Below are 17,995 nucleotides of genomic sequence, written 5' to 3' on the forward strand. Positions count from 1 at the left end.
GTTTCAGAGCTTAGAGCAAGGCTTCCAGCAAAGTGAGGCTCCTACCTGCCCACCAAAACTGGAAGACAGGGGTTCTCTCTCCGCTGACGTTTACGTTACAATTTTTTAAAATTTATCTATTTTGAGAGAGACAGAGACAGCATGAGTTGGGGAGGGGCAGAGAGAGAGGGAGGCAGAGAATCCCAAGCAGGCTCTGCGTTGTCAGTGTGGAGCCCGACTCAGCTCGACCCCATGACCTGAGGCAAAGTTAAGAGTCAGATGCGCTTAACCCACTGAGCCACCCAGGCGCCCCGGGGAAAGTTTCTCTCTTATTCATATAGAACATATGACAAGTGTCCCAGATGAATGAGTACGTGTCCTCCCAACTCTGATTCGAGACCCAGACTCCTTCCATTGGATGGCTTGACCATCTCCCAGAACGGCCTCCAGAGCCATGATGCAAATCTATATCAAGCCAGGGAGCCCCCCCAGGGAGAAGTCACAAAAGATCATGCTTGGGGGAACCTTTGCAAGCCAGGCCTGAAGACATGTGCTCCCCTTCTCTAAATCCCTTAGGCTAAAACCCAGTCACATGGCCATACCCAACCGCAAGAGAGCCTGGGAGGTGTAATCTCACATTGTGCCCAAGAAAATCAGGGTGGTCCCGTCTTTGGCACAGAGAGAAGTCTGCCAGGAGACCTCTGGGAAGGGCTCATCTCTGATAAAGAGAGCCTTCAAGGAAGATGCAACCTTCTTCCCTCTGGGAATATTATTGACTGTGGATATGACACTTGGGACTGCTGTTGCCAGTGTTGCTTATAAGCCTGAAGAAGAGGGCCACACAGTAAGGTAGAGCTCAGAGGGCATCAGAGGAGCAGAGAGGCCCATCACGGGGCACCTGGAGCCACCGGGTTTTTGAATGTTATTTATCGGAGGTCATGAATCCCATCAGTGTTGGGGCCATTTTGAATTTGACTTTCTGTTACTTGTAGCCAAAAGCAGCCAAACGGACATAAAACTGTATAAAGAGCGTTTTTAATACAAAAGAAGTGTAAATATAGTAGAATATTTTCATTTGTATTTATTTTGACAAGTGGGAAAATCTTAATGTTTCTGGGGCTTTCTTCTTTAGTATCTTTTATTTTATTTTATTTTATTTTATTTTATTTTATTTTATTTTATTTTATTTTATTTTATTTTATTTTAAGTTTAGTTATTTATTTTGAGAGAGCAAGAGAGTGGGAGAGGAGCAGAGGGAGGGAAAGACAGAAATCCCAAGCAGGCTTTGCACTGTCAGCATGGAGCCCGATGCGGGGCTCGACCTCACAAACCTGAGCCAAAATCAAGAGTCCAATGGTCAACCAGCTGAGCCACCCAGGTGCCCCAGTATCTGTTTTAGAAGTATAGCTATGTGTTTGCTTTTTTTTATGTGTGAATTAAGAGGGGTGAACTTTACTCAACCAAATAATCCAGAGGAAGAAACTGGTGCATTCTGATAGTCACACGGAATAACCAGCTGGGAAAAGGAGTCCAGCAGGTGGGTAGTCCACACACGCAGTGAAACACAATGACCAACTAAAGAGTGGGTCCAACGCCATATTCCAAGAAAATGGATTTCACCCAATATCCTAAACAAAAAGGGGGAGATGACTCTGCAGAGTCAGCTTTTCACCTCCTGGAAGGACGAAGCCTCTAAACAAGCTTATTGATTGCAGTGAGATGCCCAGGAGACAGGCTACGTTTCCAGAAATGCTACCAGACATCGATATGTATCAATTATAGGATAATGGATATAATGCCGACCCAAAGTCGACTCGTCATTGATTGGAAAAGCAGAGATGCAAATAGTTGCAAGGATCTAAAACCTGTATGAAAGATACAGGTTATCTATCTATCTATCTATAAAATATATATATATATATATATATATATATATATATTTTACTGGTGTATTTGTAACACGTGACATTTAAGGACTAGAAGGAACACAGACGGGTGATAGTAGCAAAGGTTCATAATGTGAAAGCCAGGTCTCTGTCCCAACCAGGAATCAGGAGGACAACTCAGAAGCTGAAGCCCAGGTTGGTTGACATTCATGGGCTACCGTGCAGCTGGCCAGGGAGGGGGTGATCTTGCTTGTCCGTCAGTCCCAGTCTCAGAATGTTAAGGACGAGTTTGACTGGCCATCAAAACCTGAGCACCAGGGATGTGACCGTCTCTGTAGTAGCTGTGAGGACTAAAGGAAAGACAAATTCTACTAGAAGAGGGATGCTGGGTACCCAGTCACAGGGAGCAGGAGGGTCCATGAGGCAGGCTGGCCACCCTATCATGACAGTCTGGGGCCGTAGGGATGCCAGGACTCCATTCATCCCGGAGGGAAAGCTGATAGTGAGTAGGATGGCCAGATTTAACAAATACAAGTACAGGATGCCCGGTTAAATTCTAATTTCGTGTAAATGGTGAGTAAATGTTTAGCCTAAGTCTATCCCGTGAGATATTTAAGACATATTTACACTAAAAATTATTTGGTGGTTTATCTGAAATTCAAATTTAGCTGGGTGCCCTGTAGTTCTTCTAGCTACCCTTTATGTGAGCCACTGGACATGCTTTAGAGGTCAGCTTATCCCGTAACATGTACTCATGAGTGCCTACCATGGACCCAGAATTGTTCTCCTTGAACACTAACTCTCTCCCCGTTTTACTCCCCATGCCAAAACCCCCAATCCACCTGCCCTAGCCTCACTCCCTTCCCCCCACCCAACAACCCATCGTACATTCTGTTAACTCATCACCCAAAATGTGTCATAATTCATCTTGCTTTCTTTGTATCCATGGCGATGTCCTAGACCAAGCCTCAGCCGTTACCACCTTCCATTGTGAAAGCATCCCGGGAACCGGTGCCTCCGTCACCTCCTTCCAATGCAATCTTCAAGGGACAGCCTAAGTGATCTTAAAATATAATTCAGATCATGACTTAGTGCTGCTTAAAATGCTCAAAACCCTTCAATGCTTCCTTATGCTCTTAGTATAAATCTAAACTCCTCCACATGGCCCACAAGCCCTGGTAAACTGCCTCACCCTCCACCAGTTCCCAGCTTGGTCCCCCATCATTTGGGCCCTTCCTCCCGTTTCTCCAACCTGCCAACAATCGGGGTCCTCAACCCTGTGTTTCTTCTGTTTCTCTGATTCATTCCTTGTAAACTCAGGGCTCAAATGTTTTGGGTTGATTATGTAACTTGGACCACTGTGAAGCGGTTGAAAGTCTCCTATTGAACAATGTGTTTTAAAAATCCCCCTCCAGGAGTGCCTGGGTGGGTGAGTCCATTAAGCTTCCGACTTCGGCTCAGGTCACGATCTCACGGTTCGTGAGTTCGAGCCCCGCGTCAGGCTCTGTGCTAACAGCGTGGAGCCTGCTTGGGATTCTCTCTCTCTCCTTCTCTCTGCCCCTCCTCCACTCTTCCTATCTCAAAAGTAGATAAAATAAGCATTTGAAAAAATAAAAAAATAAAATCCTCATCCAACTACTAGGACCTCTAAATCTGGATGGATTTAGAGAAGCCACTCTGTACCATGGGTCTCAGTCTCCTCCTTTGAGTCTCTGTAAGTTTCCATTTTGTGGTTCTGGAAGAATCCTTCCATGCGACTGGGCAGGAGGGTGAGCTGTGGGAGGACTGGACACAATGTGCAGCCCAGCGGACTGCCAAGAAATATTTTTCATCCCTGATTCGCAATGCAAATTGATATTTCACCTTATCTGATGAAGCCTGACATAGAAATTTGCACATGGAATGTTCTTATGAGGTTGATTCGAGGGGAAAGGGCAGTGTGGAAGAGAAAGAAAAACCCATGATTTAGATTAAAACATGAAACTATGTAAGTTGCAAGAACTATTAAGAAATGGGTTATTGAGGGGCGCCTGGGTGGCTCAGTTGGTTAAGCATCTGACTTCGGCTCAGGTCATGATCTTGTGGTTCATAAGTTCAAGCCCCGTGTCGGGCTCTGTGCAGACAGCTCGGAGCCTGGAACCTACTTCCGATTCTGTGTCTCTCTCTCTGCCCCTTCCCTGCTTGCACTCTCTTTCTCTCTCTCTCTCAAAAATAAATAAGCATTAAAAAATAATTTAAAAAAATCAAAGAAATGGGTTGCTGAAGGTCTTGATGGAATCCCAGAGACAACCTGACGCTGTCTCTACAAAATAAAAGAAAGACATTTGAATTTTTATTTTGTTTCAATTAAGTATAAATGATAACATTGGGCCAGCTAAAGCATTTTCAAGGAAGTCAAATCACTGTAAAAATAAGCAGTAACTTTTCAGATGCTTTATCTGAGCTCTTTGGAACATAGCCGAGCCAGCATCTGGGGCTTTGATGTTTTATGTGGCTCTTAAGTTTCACCCATCCAATCTGGATTTTTTTCTTTCACAGGATGATTCTGAGATCCCGTTTACTGAGGAGGATTATCGAAGAAGAAAGCAACATCCTAATTTTCTGGACCACATCAATGCCGAAAAAATGGTTCTCAAATTTGGAAAAAATGTAGGTCTGGAGTAGTAAGGCATTTAGGGTAAGAGAAGTCCTTTCTGAGGCAGCGCTCAACGCACGTGGCCGGGACTGTTCTCCATGCCTTACGGACATCATCTCAGCTCGTTAAACGCCTCTTTCCTTGTCCTCACACCCACAGGTCTCTGAGCTTCAGGCTCATCCCAAGATGAGCCTTACTTCTGGTTCTGGCTTTGGTCCAGTCCACTAAGTTGAGAGCCTTGTGTTAGGCCCCAGCAGAGCTCAAGCCCTTATCCACTAAGGTGTGGGTCCAAAGAGTCCCTTAGCCCAGAAGAGGCAAATAACTCAGAGTTGGAGTGGGGAAGAGGGGAGCCACATTTCCCCTTTTTCCAGAATCTATCTCATTTGTTTCTTATAACCGAAAAGTGCCTATTAACCTTCCCTTACAAATAAGGCAGAGAGGACATCCGGCAGTTAAATAAGTGGCTCAAGTTCACACAACTGGGATTTGTTGAGCACCGTTCTGCGCGCACAATTCTTGGCCTTGTCTGATCCACTCCTTACAACAACGGTCTTGAATCTGTACATCATTATCCCCATTTCCCGGATGCGGGCACTTCAGGAAAGAGGCATCAAGTGGTACAGCTGTGGTTCAGAACTAGATCCATGAGACTGTGGGGTTTATTTAATTTTTCTTGATTTCAAAGCTCAGTCTTGCGGTAGAGTTGATCTTGACACAGGCCTGGCCACCAGTTATTAAGATTGACCCATAGCTGAGAAACTCTTGTAAATAATAACACTTCTTAGCCTTCTGTTGCAGCAAAATTTATCATTTGGAGATATATATATATATATATATACACACACTATAAAACTATTATATTTCCTATCTTTTGTCAAAATAGATGGTAGGAGTGCCTTGGTGATGAATAAGTTTACTACACCTAAGAATTATCAAGGGTTTGCTTACTATGTGCCAGGCACTGTGCTAAATGTTTTACTTCTGGTAATCCTCATGGGTTTACTTCTGGTACAACCTATATAATCCTCAAAATTCTGTGAACCGGGTGCTGGTAACTTCATCCTCCTTTAACTTAGGTAGAATTTATATAGAACCCCCAAACTTCTAAAGGTTCCATCCACTATGTTTTTCCCAGGAGCAGAACACCCACAGTAGGGATATGTAACAATGGTTCCAAGGTGACACCTAGTGGGCTCAGAGGATATTACAATGGGAACTTTGTCCCCACCTTCTGTCCTATTAAAACCAAAAAAAAATAAAATAATTTTTTTTTTATTCTGGCAATGCAAACACCACAAGTATAAAATATTTGAAGAAAATAATATAGGATTCAAAGTTCTAGCCCCTTTTCTGCCATTAATTTATGACCTTAGCTAAGTCATTAACACTTTGGAGTTAAAATAAATGAATAAAGGCACTGGACTAGACAGGTCTAAATTTCTTCCACTTCCAAATTTTGTGAGTATATTATTTTATTGAGCTTTGAGCTTTGCCCCAGGTAGAGAATCCATGATTTCTTTTTTTTTATATTAAAAAAAATTTTTAATGTTTATTTATTTTTGAGAGAGAGAGAGAGAGAGAGAGAGAGAGACAGAGAGTGAGTGGGGGAGGAACAGAGAGAGAGGGAAACACAGAATCCAAAACAGGCTCCAGGCTCTGAGCTGTCAGCACATGACCTGAGCCGAAGTCTGACGCTTAACCGACTGAGCCTCCCAGGTGCCCCAAGAATCCATGATTTCTTGATTATTTATGCCAAATTATGTAGAAGAAAACACACATAAACATAATTGATGTGACTAAAAGTGTAAAATGGAGAAATACTATCATTTTAATATCTGTTTTCTTATAGAAACATTAAATTTATTTCATGCTCTAAATAAAACAATCAAAACTTTATTGAAAAAATTTATTCTAGGGGCGCCCGGGTGGCTCAGCTGAGCACCCAGCTCTTGATTTCACCTCAGGTCATGATCTCACGGTTTGCAGAATCAAGCCCCGAGTCAGGCTCCGTGCTAGGTGGCAACTGTTTGGGATTCATTCTCTCCCTCTGCCCCTCCCCCACCAGCTTGCTCTCTCTTGCTCTCTCAAAATAATTTTTTATTTTTATATAAAATATATTTTTATATAAAATATATTTTAATATATTTATATTTTAAATATATTTATATTTTATATAAAATATTATATATGTATATATATTATATATATATAGTATTCCCAGCTTTCTTAATTAGTCTTTACTGAACAATTAATAAAATCAGGTTGATCTGGCCAACTTGGTCATCTCAATGACACTATTTAAAAAAAAAATTTTTTTTTAATTTTAGAGAGAGAAAGAGTGCATGAGCAGGGGAGGGGGAAGAGAGAGAGAGAGAGAGAGAGAGAGAATCTTAAGTAGGCTCCCTGTTCATCTTGGAGTCCGATGTGAGGCCCCGTCCCATGACCCCGGGATCATGACCTGAGCCAAAATCGTGAGTCAGACGCTCAACTGACTGAGCCACCCAGGCGCCTCTCAATGACCCTATTTTAAACCTAGTGCTTTGCATTGGGTAGATTGAACCTTAGAAGTAAACTTTAACCCATTCATTTAACACATGTCCTTTTAGATCCTACTGTGTACCAGGCACCGTGGCTAAGAGCTGGCCTCCCGGCCGTGAACAAGCAGTTGAGGTCTTGGCACTCCTGAGGCTGGTTGTCCGATGCTCTTCTGCTGACCACACCTGCAGCCATCACATTCATATTTATGTACCACCTAAATATATGTAGTAATATATGTAGTCCCCCCGAAGGCGGACTTATTTAGTTTTCTGAGACAAAGGGGGAGCCCTGATAATTATACAAGTTGCTTAAATAGCTGTGATTTGCCTAACACTAAACATGGCTTGAACTGGGTGCCTCCATGTTTAAATGAGTCACACTGATTATTTAGAATATTTTAGGGGCACCTGGGTGGTTCAGTCGGTTCAGCGTCAGACTTCGGCTCAGGTCACGATCTCATGGTTTGTGAATTTGAGCCCCGCATCGGGCTCTGTGCTGACAGCTCAGAGCCTGGAGCCTGCTTTGGATTCTGTGTCTCCCTCACTCTCGCTCTCTCTCTCTCTGCCCCTCCCTGCTCATGCTTGTTTCTCTCTCAAAAATAAATACACATTAAAATTTTTAAAAAATATTTTAAAATATCGTTAAAAATACAAGTATATTGACTTTAATTAGTATTTTAAATTAACCAGAATTGCCTGTCTATCTTGCAAATTACTTCAATCATTAAGTCGTCCCTGAATACCACTTAATTGTGGGGTATTGTGTACATAGTCCCTGAAAAAAGGGTCACCTGTCAGATGTCGATGGCAATTTATGAAATTTATTGTAATAATTTGTTTACCACACTGACTTTTGATGCTTGTATTCTCTGGCGAACCCAAGTTGCTCATGATAATTTTTTAATAAAAAATATTTCCAGGGCTGCTTGATTGGCTCAGTCAGTAGAGCATGAATAACTCTTGACCTCAGGGTTGTGAGATCAAGCCCTATATTGGATGTAGAGCTCACTTACAAAAAAAAAAAAAAGTTTCCAGATTTGCTTTGATAATGCCATATTGGAGATTTTTGCACTTAGATTCAAGATGATAAGTGAAAATGGCTTATAGTCTGCCTTTGTCATACTGTCTCTTTCCTGTTTTAGTTTCCTGGTTTTACTATTCCCATACAAATTGAAAACAAAATTTACTGTTCTCTTGTAATTTATATGAAATTGGGCATATCTCTTGGATATTTGGTAGAATTTGCCTATAAAACGATCTTGGACTGGGGGAAGGCAGTCGTGGGTTTGGGGGGCAAGAAACTAGCCCTTTGGGCTAAGTTTTCAAATTAACTGGCAAAAGTTGCCCATAAGTCTCTCCTAAGATGTTTTTTAAATTTCTATTTGTAGTTTAGTCTCCCTTTTCAGGACGAATATTGTGAGGGGGCATCACTGCTTTCCCACTCTTTTGGTGCCCATGAGGAAGAGCCTGGGTATCCTCCCCAAAGGCTGTCTTCTTGCCGGCACCTGTTACCCCGCGGCTTGAAGCTCAATCGGGTTACGTGATTGGTGGCTGTGTCAGGGGCGTGGTCACGTCATGTTGACCCCACCTCCCTCTCGTTGCTCTGGGCTACAGCTGTAACGTAGCTGCATTCAGCGTTGCTGAATTCAACGTTGCTGTGCCTGCATTCAGCGTTCAGCGTCTTCATGCCCTAAGTGTTGCAGAGGCAGCCCCCCAGGGGAGAACCAACCCATAGTTTTCTGGTGCTGCCTGTGCCTGGTTGGGAAAATTTGTCTTATTCTGGAGTTCAGGATTAGGAAGCCCCTCATCCCTGCTCAGCTAAGTAATGTCCTCTAGCCTAAACCACACCAGTAATAAAGTTGTGACTTGGAGATCCATCTGCCTTTTTACACAGTTTTAATCTCTTTAATCTTAAAAAAAAATTGTGTTTAATTTTTATTTTTGAGAGAGAGAGAGAGAGAGAGAGCAAGCAGGGGAGGTGCAGAGAGACAGGTGGGGCAGAGCATTCAAAGTGGGCTTGGTGCTGACAGCAGAGGGCCTGATACAGGGCTCGAACTCACAAACCATGAACCACGAGATCATGACCTGAGCAGAGTCAGACACTTAACCAACTGAGCCACCCAGGCACCCCAAATATTTTTAAATGTTTATTTTTATTTATTTATTTTGAGAGAGAGAGAGAGAGTGAATCAGGGAGGGGTAGAGAGAGAGAGAGGGAGAGAATCCCAAGCAGGCTCTGAGCTATCAGTGTAGAGCCCAACAGGGGACTCGATTCCATGAATGGGGAGTTCATGACCTGAGCTGAAATCAAGAGTTGGACACCTAACCAACTGAGCCATCCATGTGTCTGTAAATCTTTTTTAAATCTTCAGAACTCCAAAAGGAAAAAGTGTCTGTTTCAGCAACTCAAACTCCAATGTTGCTGTTTATTTGTCTTACCCTTCTTTTCTTCATCAATCTGAATCAATTTTTTTTTATATTTTAATGTTTATTTATTTTTGAGAGAGAGAGACAGAGCATGAGCAGAGGAGGGGCAGAGAGAGAGGGAGACACAGAATTGGAAGCAGGCTCCAGGCTCCAAGCTGTCAGCACAGAGCCTGATGCAGGGCTCGAACTCACAAGCTGCGAGATCATGACCTGAGTGGAAGTCGGACACTTAACCAACTGAGCCACCCAGGCACCCCTGAATCAATTTTTCAATTTTATTATTCTTATCAAAGAGGTAGTTTTTGCTGTGTTCTGCTATTTCTTTGTTTTTTAATAAATCAATTTCTCTGTCTTTATTATTCTTCTTTCTAATTTGCGTTTATGCTGTTTTGTTTTAGAAGCTAAGTTTATTAATATTCAGTCTTTGTTTTTCTAATATAACCACTTAATGCCACAAATTTGCTACCAAGTATAATTTTAACAGCTTTCAAGTTTTGAAGTGCCATAAATGGTATTTGTATTATTATTAATTTCTACAAATTTTCTATAGTCTATTAGAACTTGGGAAGCAGTGCTGTGAATTATTGAGAAATGGTTTCTTAAATTTCCAGATATCTAGAGAAGGTGTTATCTTTTTGTTGTTCATTTCTAACTTAATTGCTTTTTGGTCAGAGAATGTGGTCTGGGGTGGTCAGAGAATGTGGTCAGAGAATTTGGTCATGAGATTCTTTGCTACATAGTACATGGCCTGTGTTGTTTTTATTTTAAATTCCACATGGACTTGAAAAACCTGTGTATTTCAAACTGTGTGGAGTTTCTATATATGTCTACTTAGGTCAAGTTTCTTAATGGTGTTTTGCATATCTTACTAGTTTGGGGTCTCCTGAGTTTATCAATTACTGACAGGGATATACTATGGAGTACCTTTATCCATATCTCCTTGATATCATGTTAGATTTTTGGTGTGCTCATTTCAAGGCACAATCTTGTAACCCCTTCACAGTGTTCGACGTTGCCAGAATGAAACTGTAAAATCTGTTTATTTTTTCTTAATAATTGAGAGCAGGACAATATCTCCAGCCAAGTCCACAGCTTTCCAGACCATTCTCAGTTATTAATGGAGTCTTTTCTAGTCTTACAAAGGCTCAGACAAGTTTAATACTAAAGCCATCAGTCTACCATTTAATTTTAAACTTCTCTCCTGCTAGCTCAGCCTGACTCAGGCTCTGATGAATGCAGCGGGGAGGGAGGCTAGGGTGTGGTCAACTCTCTTCCTCCACCTTAAATCAGCAACCTTGACTCCTCTCTGTTCCTTACTCTACACCTGCGTGTTCTTTATCATCATCTCTGTTGTCACCACCCTCATCATCGTGTTCGTTTCCTTTGTTTCCCATGTCTTTATTTTTTCATCAGTACAAACATATTTATTCCACAATCTCTGCTCATTTCTACTCTTTCTTTTTTTAATGCTTATTTATTTTTGAGAGTGAGAGAGAGACACAGAGCATGAGCAGGAGAGGAGCAGAGAAAGGAAGACACAGAATCCGAAGCAGGCTCCAGGCTCCGAGCTGTCGGCACAGAGCCCGACACGGGGCTCAAACTCAGGAACTGTGAGATCACGACCTGAGCTGAAGTTGGACGTGTAACTGACTGAGCCACCCGGCGCCCCTCTGCTAATTTATTTTCTGAAGGCAGTGCAAGTCTGATTTCATTTGTGGTGGATTGTTTGTTCCCTCATAAGTTTTATAATTTTGGTTTGTGAGCTCATCTTTAGTAAGGCCTTTTTCTACAAAGTCACTATTAATAAACATATTTTCTGGTGATTTATGGAACTCCAATTATAAAAATAATCCTGTAATTTGACATGGATTTTTTTTTTTTAAATAGCATCGCTTTAAATTGTTGACATTGGTTTCTTAATAGCTCATTGCCCCTGAAAACCTCATGTAGATGAGTTCTCAGGGGAAAGGGGGCTAATGCGAAGTCTGTGTTCACCAAAAGTGCTGCTATAAAAGTCTCAAGGATGTTCATGAGTCGGGTGCCTTCAGGATTCATCATGGTTAGTGGGAAATGGGAATTCACCATGTGAACATGTCTTACAGTTTGTTATTGGCTTCACGGTCAATGCTGTGCCCTCAAACCAGCACACCTCTGCTACCATAAGTCACCACTCTTGCCCCAGCATTGTCCCTTTACTGGGGCTTTAAGGGACAAGGGAGGTCCCTGGGTGGGGGTAGCAGGGGCTTTGTATCTGCCTCTCTGAAGTGCTCTAAAGAGTCTCACTGCCTAAAATGCTTTTTATGTTACTTTTTGACTCTGGAATATCTGGATTAAGCAAGGAATTTAAATGTGAAAGACAAACCTTTGAAAAGTACAAGGCCAAGGTTAAAATTCTCCAGGGAGCGTTTTTCCTTCCAAAACCTTGGCTAGGTTGGACATGATTCTTTCTCGCCGTCTTCTGTCGCAGGGAGGACTTCCTTCTAAGGTCACCCTTTTGTTGTGAATGCACCCTTCATACTGTGGCCCAACTCTCTGCTCTCCCCACTCTTGTTTTCACTTCTGGTTTTTTTTTTTTGTTTTTTTTTTTTTTAAGTTTTTATTTATTTATTTATTTATTTAAAAAAAATTTTTTTTTTCAACGTTTATTTATTTCTGGGACAGAGAGAGACAGAGCATGAACGGGGGAGGGGCAGAGAGAGAGGGAGACACAGAATCGGAAACAGGCTCCAGGCTCCGAGCCATCAGCCCAGAGCCCGACGCGGGGCTCGAACTCACGGACCGCGAGATTGTGACCTGGCTGAAGTCGGACGCTCAACCGACTGCGCCACCCAGGTGCCCCAGTTTTTATTTATTTATTTTGAGAGAGAGAGAGAGAGAGAGAGCACGCGCACACATGAGCAGGGGAGGCAGAGAGGGAGAGAGAGAATCCCAAGCAGGCTCCGCACTGTCAGCTCAGAGCCCAGTGAGGGGCTTGAACCCACAAACTGTGAGACCACGACCTGAGCTGACATCAAGAGTCGGACACTCAACCCACTGAGTCACTTCTGTTTTTGGCTCCTAGCGGGTAGCTCTTATTTCCTTGAGAATTCTGCCTTGCTGGCAGGATACGAGTGGCATCTTATTTGGCATTTTTTGGTATTTGCGCTAGGAGGCTTTAGATTTTTTAATCCACCACCTGGAGCAGAAGAGACTCATTTTCCCGACAGAGTTTCTGGACCCAGTTCCAACGTGTGTGCGCGCACACCCTGGGAGGGGTTTTCCACGAGGCAAAGACAGTCTCGGCACCAGCGGGGTGTCCTACATTTCAACTCAGTTCTGACACTATCTTCCTGGAGGTGACGTCAGATCCCGCGAGGGCTCAGCCCTGCAAGCCTGCCCCCTGTCTCTTCAGACACCAGTTGTGTTGTGGGGTCGTCGAGCGCAACGGTCAAGAAAGAATTCTTGAGACGGTGTATGTAACAACTTAGTAAGTTTATTTAAGTAGCATGGGGACAGGACCCGTGGGCAGAAAGGGCTGCACTTTTTCTGTACGAAGCTGATGGTTATATGCTGAGTGCTCAAGGGGGTAGGGACGCGCAAGAAGTATGAGATCAGAAATGCTGCTTTGAATTTCTACTGGTGAAACTACTTTCATGAGATTTCTCTGGTGCGTATCATTCAGTTCAATATTAACTGTCAGTGAAATACACGGGCAGTCATGAGACCCTAGAAGAATGTAGCAACCCGTATATGTTTGATCCTTATCAAAACTATGCAGGCTATAGGTCAGCCTTCTGAGCTAAAGGTGAACATTTTTCTGCTTCTACCCTCTTCAGTTGCAAGCCCAAGTTGTCACCTGTGCTTCTGACCAACCCATATGGGTTGGAGGTTCCAATGACCCCACTCACCTACCCCACCTTAGGTTTGAATAGTTTGCTAGAGTGGCTCACAGAATTCAGAGAAACATTTTACATACTAGACTACCAGTTTGCTATAATAAAAGAATATAACTCAGGGGCACCTGGGTGGCTCAGTTGGTTAAATGCCCAACTCTGGATTTCGGCTCAGGTCACCATCCTACGGTTCATGAATTCGAGCCCCATGTTGGACTCTGTGCTGACAACACAGAGCTTGCTTGAGATTCTCTCTCTCCCTCTCTCTCTGCCCCTCCCCTGTTCACTCTCTTGCCCTCTCTCGCTTGCTCTCTCTTTCTTTCTCAAAAATAAATAAATACACTTTTAAGAATATAACTCCAGAAGAGCCAGATGGAAGAGATCCACAGGGCAAGGGATAGGGAAAGTCATGGAGTTTCCCTACTCTTCCCGAGTCTGCACACATTTCACCAATCTAGAAGCTATCCAAGCCTCCTTTTGGGCTTTTATGGAGACTTCATCATGTTTGAGTAAATCGGTGGCCATTGGTGACTGAACTCCTCTCCACCCCTCACCCCTCCCTGGAGGTGGTACAGGAGTTGGAAGTTCTGACCTTCTGGTCACAAGCTTGGCGCTTCAGGCAATCAACCCACATCTCCAGATTGGGTCCAAAAGTCACCTGATTGACATAACAAAAGACACCTTGATCACTCTATGGCTTAGGACATTCCTGTAGTTGTAGGAACTCAGTGCTAGATATGGAGATGAAAACCGAATATATGTATCTTGTTATGAATCACAATATCACATGTTGTAGTGTGGCCCGTTCCTAGAAACTCCGTATGTGTGTACGCCTCCCCTACTGGGTAAGTAAAGATCGTCATGGAAGGACCCATTTTTATATCTCCCTTCTTCTGTAGGTGCCAGTATAGTGCATGGAGGTGTTAAGTTGTCACACATCATCGTCTCTGGCTTTTAGTTAATTAAAAGTCCCAGGGGCGCCTGGGTGGCTCAGTCGGTTAAGCGTCCGACTTCGGCTCAGGTCACGATCTCGCGGTCCACGAGTTCGAGCCCCGCGTCGGGCTCTGGGCTGATGGCTCAGAGCCTGGAGCCTGCTTCCGATTCTGTGTCTCCCTGTCTCTCTGCCCCTCCCCCGTTCATGCTCTGTCTCTCTCTGTCTCAAAAATAAATAAATGTTAAAAAAAAAAAAAGTTAAAAAAAAAAAAGTCCCAGAGCGCCTGGGTGGCTCAGTCAGTTAAGCATCTGATTCTTGTTTGGGCTCAGGTCATGATCTCCTAGTTCCTGAGGCTCTGTGCTGACAGTGTGGAGCCTGCTTGGGATTCTCTATCTCTGTCTCTATCTCTGTCTCTGTCTCTGTCTCTCTCTGTCTTTGCTCCTCCCCTGCTCACGCTCGATCTCTCTCTTTCTCAAAATAAATAAATAAACTTAAAAAAATGTACCAAATCAATTTTAATAGTGGTCAGAAGCATTCATATAGTACTCACTCTAACCACGAAAATAATCTGGTTTGGTATGATTAATAATATTACATTTAGCTTTTCTCCTGTACTTTATCTAATAGGTCAAAAAATTCGCGACTTACGTGGTTGCTGCTGGACTTCAGTATGGAGTGGAAGGAGGCATCTTACATTATTTTTTCAAGGTATGAGTTTTCAATGACTGAAGTTTTTTTTTTTTAAAGCATTTTACCGTAAGGTTATACAATTTGAAGATTTTTTTTTTTTCTATTTTCCTTTCCTGTTACTAACAATTTGTATTTACCACACTCTCGGCATAATAAGGAAACAAGATGGATCTCCTTTCATTCATGAGACAAACATCGATGCCTCCCATGGGCCGGAAACCATTGTAGATTCGGGGAATCCGATGCCGTAATAAAATCCCTGCGTCTGTGGGGCTTGGATTCCAGTGGGGAAGAGGAGGAGAATAGTAGACAAGGGCCAAATTAGCCAGTACACGTTGAGTATTTCAGCTGTTGAAAAACAAAATGGAAAGCAACAAAGCAGAGAAAGGTAGAAAGAGAGCCGGCGGTAGGGCTAGGAGGTTGTATCTTGGATATGATGGTCGGGGAAAGCCTTTCTCATGAGGGGACATGTGAGCAGGAAGTGAAAAGGGAGGTGGCTCCTTCGCTTTCTGGGGGAAAGGCAGCGGGAACTGTAAACACGAAGACCGGAGGCAGCAATGTGTGGGCTGTGTTAAGGGACAGCAAAAAGCTGCGTGGGGCCGAAGTGTGGGACAATGGTAGGTGATGATGTCCATTTGTAGTCTCTCCTTATCGGTTCTCAGCTACCCCTCACCCACCTGACCACTGAATGTTGGCTTTCTCAGGTTCCTGCCCCAGACCCTCTGGTCTTCTCTGTCGACACTCTTTCCCTGGGTGGGTCTGTCCATTCCCGTGACTGGGGCCAATGACTCTCAAACATAAGTTTCTCCAGCAGGGCTCTCTCCTTAGTCCTAGCTCTGTACATCTGGCTGCCTATTTATTCGACACCTCACTTTGGATGGTTCACAAACCCAAACTCCACCTACGGTCACCCCCAAACCTGCCGTTCCTCTAGGACCTCATCTCCGAAAATGGGACCTTCTTCCACCCAGCTGCACCAACCACAACCCAACCCCTCCCTCCTTCTCATCCATCACGAAACCCCCCAGTACTGTAGAGCCAACCTCCCCAGTATCTCCCTTCTCTCCAACCGCGCTCCCCCAGTCCTCCACCCACGGGCTGGGGAGGGCAGACATCTCTTGTCTGCACAACTGTCCTGACCTCCACCTTCCCGTTTCAACTCTTAATCCCCATCATTCTTTCTAGTGGCAACAAAAGAAAATCTGTTGTGAATTCTTCAGTGGTTTACTGCTTCAAATTCAATGGTCTACTGCTTAAAGTTCTTCACTGGTTTTGCAGAGTCCAAAATATCTTACAAGATCCAGTGGTTTGCTGTGGCCCTCACACCTACCTCTTTGACTGTTTAAAAGTCACTTAAGGGGCTCCTGGGTGGCTCAGTCGGTTAAGTGTCTGACTCTCAATTTCAGCTCAGGTCATGATCTCGGGGTCGTGAGATTGAGGCCCGCATTGGGCTCTGCAATGACAGCTTGGAGCCTGCTTTGGATTCTGTCTCTCCCTCTCTCTGTCCTTCCCCTGCTCTTTTGCTCATGTGCTCTCTCTCTCTCTCTTTCAAAATAAATAGACTTTAAAAAAATAAAAGCAATTTAAAACAATCTAGTACCTGACAGCTGAACAATACCCAGACTGTCTATTTACTGAAATTCCTAATGCAGGGAAAAGACAAGGACTTGGACTCTGAAGACCAGAGTTCAAATCCAGGCTCCCCAACTCATCAGAAATGTAGCCTCCTGCAGAATACTTTATCAACTAAGCATTTCATCTATGAACTGACACTAATTATCCCTGGCCCTGAGGGAGGAATTTTAGACTTGAATTCACATTTTTTGGTAAGAGTGGAAGGTGTCACGCATATGAAAACATTTCCTTTCTGTATAGACGCCATGCAGATGACTCCTGAAGAGAGCCAGGAAAGATAGATTTCTTGTAAAGTATTTCAGCCCCGAGGTTACACTATTTCTCTTAATAGGACTCGATCAGCAACTAAATCCCATCAGAACTGGTTTTCAGGGGCGCCTGGGTGGCTCAGTCTGTTGAGCGTCCAGCTTCGGCTCAGGTTATGGTCACACAGCTTGTGACTTCAAGATCCCATCAGGCTCCATGCTGACAGCTCAGAGCCTGGAGGCTGCTGCTTCGGATTCTGTGTCTCCCTGTCTCTCTGCCCCTCCCCTGCTCTCTCACTCTCACTCTCTCTCTCTCTCTCTCAAAAATAAATAAACATTAAAACAATTTTTTTTTAATAAAAAAAAGAAAGAACTGATTTTCAAAACATCCCCTTAGGCGATGACTTCATCAGATAACTGGGTCTTTCGGATGCCCCTGACTATGGCTGTGTGTGTGTGAGCCATAATAGTTATGTATAACCAGGGAAAATACGCTTTTGCTTTTCTTTTAGATGGCTTGGTTGGGTGAGGTCCCTGCGTTGCCAGTGTTTGGAGATGGAACAAATGTAATCCCAACAATCCATGTTCTTGATCTAGCAGGGTAAGTATCGTCCTAGAGATACGACTTCCCTAGAAGTAATTGACTAACGTGCTGGTGTTGGAGTGAGCCTGGAGTGAGCACTTACACACGCCAAGACCCTCACATGTGTTATTGTATTTATTCTTGGCAATGACCCTATGCAGAAGGTGTGGTTATTATCTCCAGTTTGCATCTGGTGGAATAGGGTCCACCATCTAAAAGTGCTCTACTTTGGGGGCGCCTGGGTGGCTCAGTAGGTTAAGCGTCCGACTTCGGCTCAGGACATGATCTCGCGGTCCGTGAGTTCGAGCCCCGCGTCGGGCTCTGTGCTGACAGCTCAGAGCCTGGAGCCTGTTTTGGATTCTGTGTCTCCCTCTCTTTCTCTGGCCCTCCCCCATCATGGGGGGAGAACAGAGGGGATTAAGAACAGAGCTCTGTCTCTCTCCGTCTCAAAAATAAATAAACGTAAAAAAAAAAAAATTTAAAGTGCTGCACTTTGGATGACAAGTTCAAGGTCATCTTTTAGACTGTTCTCCCACAGAACAGCATGCCTTCCAATTCGGGAAAAGATAAGA

General features: G+C 43.7%; 1 protein-coding gene across 1 annotated transcript in view; it reads left to right on the plus strand.

Annotated features, from left to right (window-relative positions):
- AK7 (adenylate kinase 7) overlaps positions 1-17,995 on the plus strand; it is a gene marked incomplete at its 5' end in the record, with an annotated part of 70,848 nt that overhangs the window by 21,017 nt on the left and 31,836 nt on the right. The window contains 3 exons of the mRNA XM_030319924.1: positions 4,404-4,514; positions 14,898-14,978; positions 17,353-17,441. Coding sequence (XP_030175784.1) covers positions 4,404-4,514; positions 14,898-14,978; positions 17,353-17,441 — 281 coding nt within the window. The remainder of the gene's footprint in view (positions 1-4,403; positions 4,515-14,897; positions 14,979-17,352; positions 17,442-17,995) is intronic.

The sequence above is a fragment of the Lynx canadensis genome, chromosome B3 (genome assembly GCF_007474595.2).
Source record: "Lynx canadensis isolate LIC74 chromosome B3, mLynCan4.pri.v2, whole genome shotgun sequence".
In the NCBI taxonomy this organism is placed as follows: domain Eukaryota; kingdom Metazoa; phylum Chordata; class Mammalia; order Carnivora; family Felidae; genus Lynx; species Lynx canadensis.